The 8,653-nt window shown below is 35.4% G+C and overlaps 1 protein-coding gene and 2 long non-coding RNA genes across 3 annotated transcripts; all 3 read right to left on the bottom strand.

The window, feature by feature from the left end:
* Positions 1–1,512: 1,512 nt before the first annotated feature.
* LOC127123596 (uncharacterized) lies at positions 1,513–2,487 on the bottom strand. The gene is made up of 2 exons (XM_051053800.1): positions 1,902–2,487; positions 1,513–1,763 (listed from the first exon to the last, which is right to left on the bottom strand). The coding sequence occupies exons 1-2, from the start codon at positions 2,485–2,487 to the stop codon at positions 1,513–1,515; spliced, it is 837 nt and encodes a 278-aa protein (XP_050909757.1).
* A 568-nt stretch (positions 2,488–3,055) lies between these two features.
* LOC127120103 (uncharacterized) lies at positions 3,056–3,808 on the bottom strand. The gene is made up of 3 exons (XR_007803081.1): positions 3,423–3,808; positions 3,280–3,337; positions 3,056–3,191 (listed from the first exon to the last, which is right to left on the bottom strand). It is a non-coding gene; the product is annotated as an uncharacterized LOC127120103 (long non-coding RNA).
* A 37-nt stretch (positions 3,809–3,845) lies between these two features.
* Positions 3,846–4,473, bottom strand: LOC127120104 (uncharacterized). The gene is made up of 3 exons (XR_007803082.1): positions 4,305–4,473; positions 4,043–4,200; positions 3,846–3,943 (listed from the first exon to the last, which is right to left on the bottom strand). It is a non-coding gene; the product is annotated as an uncharacterized LOC127120104 (long non-coding RNA).
* Between the last annotated feature and the right edge of the window lie 4,180 nt (positions 4,474–8,653).

Below are 8,653 nucleotides of genomic sequence, written 5' to 3'. Positions count from 1 at the left end.
TGCTCTGAAGATTCTTTGTTCAATCCTATTCAGGTCTTATACGAACCTGTCATTGAACCTTTTTATTCCGGGGTCCGGTCATGCTTGAACCTGCTCTGAAGATTCTTTGTTCAATCCTATTCAGGTCTTATACGAACCTGTCATTGAACCTTTTTATTCCGGGGTCCGGTCATGCTTGAACCTGCTCTGAAGATTCTTTGTTCAATCCTATTCAGGTCTTATACGAACCTGTCATTGAACCTTTTTATTCCGGGGTCCGGTCATGCTTGAACCTGCTCTGAAGATTCTTTGTTCAATCCTATTCAGGTCTTATACGAACCTGTCATTGAACCTTTTTATTCCGGGGTCCGGTCATGCTTGAACCTGCTCTGAAGATTCTTTGTTCAATCCTATTCAGGTCTTATACGAACCTGTCATTGAACCTTTTTATTCCGGGGTCCGGTCATGCTTGAACCTGCTCTGAAGATTCTTTGTTCAATCCTATTCAGGTCTTATACGAACCTGTCATTGAACCTTTTTATTCCGGGGTCCGGTCATGCTTGAACCTGCTCTGAAGATTCTTTGTTCAATCCTATTCAGGTCTTATACGAACCTGTCATTGAACCTTTTTATTCCGGGGTCCGGTCATGCTTGAACCTGCTCTGAAGATTCTTTGTTCAATCCTATTCAGGTCTTATACGAACCTGTCATTGAACCTTTTTATTCCGGGGTCCGGTCATGCTTGAACCTGCTCTGAAGATTCTTTGTTCAATCCTATTCAGGTCTTATACGAACCTGTCATTGAACCTTTTTATTCCGGGGTCCGGTCATGCTTGAGCCTACTCTGAAGATTCTTTGTTCAATCCTATTCAGGTCTTATACGAACCTGTCATTGAACCTTTTTATTCCGGTGTCAGGTCATACATGAACCTGTTCTGAAGAGTTTTCTCCTTGATTATTCCCCAGCGTTGTCAGGTCTTATATGAACCTGTCATAGCATCTTTTTCTTTGTTCGGTTGTATTCTAAGTGCCGTTTATCAAATCTCACTTTGAATACTCCCCAGTGTGTGCCTGATTCTCCAAGCAGGACTGTCTCCCCAGCAAGTTCTTTCTCACCATTTGTCTGTCTTCCTGTGGATCATCAGTATTCCCCACATTTTGGTCTGTCTAGTAGCATCTCCTGTTAAGGGTCCATCATATCCCTAGCAGAAAAAAAAAAAAAAAAAAAAAAAAAAAAAAAAAAAGAATCATGCATCCATGCATACCATATCATATCACATCATGTTATAGGGATTCAGGATCAAAATCCGGGTCTTTTTAGTATTTAATCATCTCCCACTATGATCATATGAAGAATGTCCTGCTTCATATTCTCTAGTTGAAGATACTTAAATAGGGGCAACTGTCATACCCCGATTTTGACCCTGAATTTCTTTTTCATTTTTTCATTTGGCACTTGGCTTAAAGTTCATTTGCATCTAAGATCCATGATACCTGCAAATGCGAAACGCAGTAAACGACGGACAATCTATTTCACTCAGTTATTACTATCAATTGATATTTGAGTGAACTTAGATTATCTAGTTTTATATCGTCATGGTTGATTGGACCCTTAATTCTTAAGTGAGGACAGAGATTTTGAGCTAAATCTTTAAGAGAACGCGGGAGCGGAGTTAAGGAATCCCTTAGATTAAATATAAGTTTATTATCATTAAATACGACAACCTCGTATAGCCTATTATTTCTCATAAGTGGTTTTATTGTGTACTTCTTAGCATTTATAACTAAATGTTTTAAATATCATTATACCATCGAATTTAGAGAAGTTGTGGAAATAGACTGATTTAACCAATTTGTTTTGTCTAAAACTACTAAACATTCTATAAAGTCAGACAACATCTTATTACTCCTTTCATGGATACCGTTATGAGTTATGTAACTTTCACTGAAATATGTCTCAATCATATTATAACATATATCATTACCGGATCTTACTAATAAGAATCCAATAGCGTAAGGGACATGTACTTCCGTGTAAGGGTTTTGTTTTTCCTTGATCATAATAGTTTCGGTATTAGCAACAATGAAATGTTGCCTTAGTTTATCACCTGTTTTGAGTGTTGTTATAAATTTACTATAAATACGCTTCTTTTTAGATGCTCGTATTTTTCGCGGTTCTTTATGTTCAATAACAACATTGCTGTTTAAGCTATCAAATATATATTTTCCCACCTCTTCATAGGACAATAAAGGTGATTCGCAAGGTCTTTGATCAGAAAGATATATTCTTATAATGATAGTTTTTATTTCAATCGATCCGTATATCTCACTTTTATTTAATATAAGTTTATATAATTGGTCAAATATAGGTAAATCATTCCAATCTTCTCTAAAGGTTATATCACTATCTTTAAACAATATAACATAACTAACTGTGAACTTACCATATTCAGACTTAGTATTATTATATGCATATTTTATTAGTAGTAACATAACAGACAATATCATCATTAAAATATCATTACACCTTAATTCAATTTTATATTCTATATGGGAAATTAACAGACCTTCATACGCTTCCTTGTAAGATTCATTTTTGATGTTTAGTAACAAGCTGGACCATGATATTTCGAATAATTCCTTAGTTATATTATTATTCATATTCATATTTTTTATTTATTCTTTTAATCATAAGTGTAAACTATATTTTCCAGGATAATCCTTTAATAATTGAATGAAGTTTCTATAAATTTTATTATAGTCTTTGTTAAATCCATTTTCATCTTTATATGTATGATATAAATAGTACGCATATGACTTATAGATTATTTCTATTTTTTTTTTTTTTTATTCCATTTTTCCCTATCAGTTTTAGATAAATTATCAGGTATTAAAGATATTAACCTCTGTTTTAAATCCTTGAGTGGAATAGGTCCTTCTAAACTATATAGATTCATATCTAGATTCATACAAATAAATTCGTTAATACTATATAGTTGATTATGTTCTATAAAATATTTTTATATATTTTACTGAGACCATGAAAGCTATATATATTGCTTATAAAGTTATCGCAAACTGTGTAGACTGGAGCTCCCATAAAATACATTTCTTTTATCATATACATGGCAATGCAAGCATCTTTCTGATGAATGAATTTAACAAAGGTTTCTGCAATGCTGAACATAACCATCCTATACGCTACCTGCAATCTTCAGCAGTCCATAATTCAGTTACAAAAGCCATAGCAGAAACTGAAATGTTCATAACAGAAAAACAAGAAATTTATAACCGTAATACCTCGCTAATCACGACGGGAACTTCTTCATCCTCACTAGCTCTTGGAAGCACCCGACAACTGAAACAAAAAAACCAATAGAAATAACAAATTTTGATGACAACTTTTAAACCTCAAATCTTCATAACCAAAGCTGCAATGATACCTTGCCACGAGACCAACGGTTCAGAACTGTTGCAACTTGCTTTCTGCAATGAAAAAAAATCCATTACATGACATTCCTAAGATACATGGCATAAATTCCACTTAGCATCACATGACACAACTCAGTCCTGATAGCATAACAGGCCACGTACCTAACAAGGAAAACACCACCATTTTGTGTGTTAACATGATCATAGGAGCAAGCTCACAAACAATCCACTTGCATTTAAATATAACAGCCCAAATGCATTAATACACTAGTAGCAGCAGCAGCTACAAATGTGGCAAGAGCAAGCCAAGTTATGCTGGCTTCAAAGGTTGAGGAAAGGAAATACTTTGTGGAAGTTGTGAGTCTTTTAGATAAGCAAGTACAAAAAATAAAGTTAATGACAAAGGTAATAAATTGGAACCTGTGAATCTAGTCATCAGGAAATCACGATGCTTCCACTGAAGAAATTTCAACCCAAAATCACTATCCAGAACCCCTGTGATAATTGGAGCTTCTATTTTCACCAATCTTCACTGCAGTAAAACCAAGTAATTAGCAAGGCAGTAAAATTTCAAAATACCCAAAACGGAATTAAAACAAAAGAGAGCGAGAAAAGCGAAGGTTCACATTACCGTTTTCATGTCGAGCGCCAAATAAGGCAGACCAAAGTCTGAGCGCCTTAAAGCAATACAGAAGATGCCCTTTTGGATTTCCTTGAGACAGCTCAAAAAACCCTAAGTTGTTGATATAAAAGGAGGGAAGCGGAGGCGGACCAGGAGGACGAAAAACCCTAATTCGAAAACGGCGAAAAAAAAAAAACTTAGATGGAAACGGCGAAGGAGAAGAACTTCAAAGAGAAAGCTTTGAGGTAAAGGAAGCAGATCCGAGCCTCACCGTCACTACCGAACCACTGCCGAAGGTGAGCCTTTTTATTTGATTCTCTTTAAAACCATGGTTTTGCGTTTAGAGTGAGATTGGGAGTAGTATCGCGAGGTTAGTATGAGCGCTGGAGAGTGACGAGAGTGACGAGAGTGAGGGAGAGGGTTGCGAAATTTTTGAGAGTGAGGAAGTGGGAGAGTTTTGCGTGAAGGCGATGAATGAATTGCTGGGTTCCGTTACCGTTTTCTCTCGTATTCCGTTTCATTTTATTTCTTTCTTAAAGAATAAGCATTTAAAACAAACTACTCCCTGCAACCTTGCAGATAGGGGCCGGTACCCCTGTCCATTGCAAAAGCCTATTGTTCTTTTTCGCTTTTGATTGGAAATTTAGAATTTTTCTTAATTATATAGTAGGTTAATTAGGAATATTAGATAATTAGTTTAGAATATCAGATTTTTTTAGGATCATAAGTAGGAGTTAATTATGTTAATGTTTTAGAATATTAAGAAATATTAAAAAATATTATTGAGAATGTTATAGATAATTGGGAGTTAATCGGATTAATTAGGATCTTTAATTTTGATTAGCTTAATTAGGTTTAATTAGAAATATTAAAATTAACTAGACTAGGATTTTAGAAATAATCAGATTTATTTCGGGATGTAGAATATTAAAATGAGTTTAGGATTTAATTGATTTTCATGAAATAGAAGTTTAATTCAATATCAACCATAATTATGAATTGACGGTTTTACCCCTAAACTTTATAATAGGCTAGTTACTTATATCTTTATAATTTCTTAACATAACTTACAAAAATCTTTTCTTAAACAAACTCGAAAGAAAAGGACCGCTGGAATCTAGCATTCCAGTGTAACCCTTGAACAATTGAGCCCAAAAGCACATGTCTTGTTCTTATTGAATTTTCATTTTCCGTTAAACCATTTCAATTCCGACTTCAAATAATTTTTGTAATCAAGTCAAACTGTCTCAAATCATTTATGCGAATCCAATCTCGATCACATATTGAGAGATATTTCTAAAAATCAAACACAATATCCAAACCTTTTTCTGAATATACTTGAAAATAAAGGCCGTTGGGATCAAGCATTCTGGCGTAACCCTTTGAATAGTTGATTCTTATCAAGTGTTCGTTTTCCGTTAAATAATTTTCTTAAATAATTCAAATGAAAAAAGGACCATTGGAATCTAGCATTCTAGTGGAACCCCGAGTGATTGATCCCAAGGCTTATGTCTTGTTCTCATCAAATATTCGTCTTTCACAAAAAATACTACCTTAACACTTTTTCAATAAAGATGGAAATGGAACATGGTGTATACCGTGCACTCCTGAGATTAAGATTCGAGATGTATACCTCGCCTATCTTAGCTCTCGCCATCGTCTAAAATTGTCAATGTGGTTTCTTCAAACCATTTCTCAATCAAACCTAAAAATACTTAATCTCTAGCAAACACTTTTGCCAATAAAGATGGAAATGGAACATGGTGTATACCATGCACTCCTGAGACTAGGATTCGAGATGTATATCTCGCTCATCCAAGTTCTCGCCATCACTCAAAATACATCCAACCAATCAAACCCTTTTCTCGCCGCCGTGCGACTAATCAAAGAACATTTTCCATAAATGGAAGATATATTGTCTTAAGTGATACAAAACAATGTTTCGGCCACGATTGTTGAGTAGAGATAAACGACGCTTTTCCGAATGTAGATCTATAAATCCGTTCGATGTGTGGTATGCGTCCACTCCTCATCTGTTTTGGGTAAAACAATGTTTTCGTCGATTAATACAATATAGCTTTCGCTAAAATCGACCAACAAACAAACATTTTTCTACCCAGAACTACGTAAGCCTTGATTTCTCTTTTGAGATACGTAGGAGCAGGATTTATAAATCTTGTCAGGCCCACTAATAAAAAACTTAGGTTTAGTCCTTCGTCAAAAATCCAAAAACATTTCTTCTATCTTCTATTCTTTCTCTCTCTCATTATAACTTAAGAAGACTAACATAAGCTAACATTCAGAACGAAACTAACTAAACGGTTCCCGTTGAGTACAACGGACGTGAGGGGTGCTAATACCTTCCCCTTGCGTAACCGACTCCCGAACTCTGATATTGGTTGCGACGACCATATCTTATCCTTTCTTTTATGGGTTTTATCGATATTTCCCCTTTCCTTTTTAGGAATAAATAAAGTTCGGTGGCGACTCTGTTCAGTCCATCATTGCGAGCGTGCGATCGCGCTTCGCTTTAAAGTCGTATCCCCATTTCTTCGAGGTGCGACAGGTTTCCTTGAGCGTAATTTAGTTGGTAGGTAGGAATACCAGCTAATAACTGACAATTAACATTAGTGTGCCCAGGGGTCCCACACAATTCATAATTTGGTGTTACAACATCTACGATAGTTGTTGGTGTTATGGCTAAGCTTTCGATCTTTTGAGTAAGTGCATCCACTTTAGAATTATCGCGGTCTATGCCATTAACTTCATACATTCCACCTTTCAGAGTTGGTTTTTCTACAGCAACACGTTCATCTACCCATTGTAAATGATTTTGATCCATGTTCTCGATGAACTCATAGGCTTCATCATATGGTTTGTCCATTAAGGCACCCCCAGCTGCAGCGCCCAAATTCATTTTAGTGTTATACAAAAGACCATTGTAGAAAGTATGGATAATTATCCATTTCTCAAGTCCATGGTTTGGACAAACTCTCATCATGTCCTTGTATCTTTCCCAAGCGTCGAAAAAAGATTCGTTGTCTTTTTGCTTAAATCAGTTGATTTGAGATCTTAGCATAACTGTCTTGCTTGGTGGGAAATATCAGGCTAAGAAGACTTTCTTCAACTCGTCCCATGTGGTTACAGAATTCAAAGGTAGAGACTGAAGCCAAGTTCTAACTCTATCTCTTAAGGAAAAAGGGAAAAGACATAGTCTAATCGCTTCGGGACTAACAACATTTGCTTTCACTGTGTCTGCGTACTGCACAAACACTGACAAATGTAAGTTTGGATTGTATGTAGGACTACCTGAAAATTAGTTTTGTTGAACGACTGATAACAACAAAGTTTCAACTCAAAATTTTTTCGGTTGATGGCAGGGGCAACAATTTTGTTGTGTGGTTCCTCCTGTGAAGGAACAACATAATACTTAAGAGGACGGTTTTGTGGTCCTTCAACCATAACTGGTTTGGATTCTGATTTTTGTTTTGGAAAAGGAAGATTTTACTTAATTCAGAAATTGCGAACTCTGCATTGTAAATTAATAAAATGCTCGACTTCGTCAACTGGTTGTTCTAGCTCTTCGCTTTGTGAGCGAGTGCTTGGCATGCAATTGACGGTTAAGGAGGGTAAGTAAAATAAAAGTTGCCTTAGTCTATACTGTGCAACAACAAAATCACAATATTGACTAAATTAGTCCCCGACAACAGCGTCAAAAACTTGATCGTGACTAACGTGCCTGTCAGATAACAACAACAAGTATACAGTTTATCGGATAGTTTTAAAAGATTGTCGAACCCACAAAGACTAATAATCAAACTAATGTTATCTATCATTGTAATTGCAAAGCTAAGGCTAAAGGTTAAAAGGATATGAACAAAAATATAAGCGTTAATTGCTAGAGGTTTAAAAATGATGATAAAACGAGCCCGGAATATGGATTCCGTGTTCCTAAGGAATTAGGTAGAATTCGGGTACTAATTACGATTTTATTACATTTTGTAGAAAATATTGATTTAAAGATTTCGTCTCACACTCTCGCACTATTGACTAAAACCACACCTCATAACCACAGGATTTTGCTCTCGCTCGCCCGTTTCAATTAGAAAGCATATTTTGAAAATCAATGAGATATTAAACGATGCCTAAAGCGCTCTCGTTGTTTTTAGGATCGATGCCTAGTTTCCACTATCCGGTTCATTCCTTACACTCTCGCGCTATCGGCTAGAACCTTAGTTTGTTTTTCACTATCGTGTCAAAACAATGAAACATACAATTGAAAACTAAAATCGAAACAGAATTTAATCACAAAATCACGCCTATTATTTCTACCGAGTCTCGTCGGTAACGACAATCCTCATACGCCGGACTCAGACAAAATTAGCAAGACATAATTTTAATTAAAAATAACATGATCAAAGCAATTATACTTAAAACTAACATATCATATAATATAGTAACAACAATAACAAGCATAAATAATAAAACGGTAAAAATCTGAAATTAAAGAAACGAAAACTTGAATTGAAATGAAAGTGCCGACAAACTTGTTCTTGATCCAAGAGTACAATACAAATAAAATGAAAACAAGTGTGACAATCCCTCGATGTGAGTTATTGT

This window comes from Lathyrus oleraceus, chromosome 2, assembly GCF_024323335.1.
Source record: "Lathyrus oleraceus cultivar Zhongwan6 chromosome 2, CAAS_Psat_ZW6_1.0, whole genome shotgun sequence".
In the NCBI taxonomy this organism is placed as follows: Eukaryota; Viridiplantae; Streptophyta; class Magnoliopsida; order Fabales; family Fabaceae; genus Lathyrus; species Lathyrus oleraceus.
This window is presented reverse-complemented; position numbering and strand designations above follow the sequence as displayed.

Excerpts from the sequence above, each read along its gene's own strand:
- LOC127123596 (XM_051053800.1), bottom strand. The coding sequence starts at position 2,487 with ATGATATTGTCTGTTATGTTACTACTAATAAAATATGCATATAATAAT. Across the intron at positions 1,764-1,901 it reads AAGTTACATAACTCATAACG|TTATAAATGCTAAGAAGTAC; the intron begins GTATCCATGAAA and ends TAAAACATTTAG.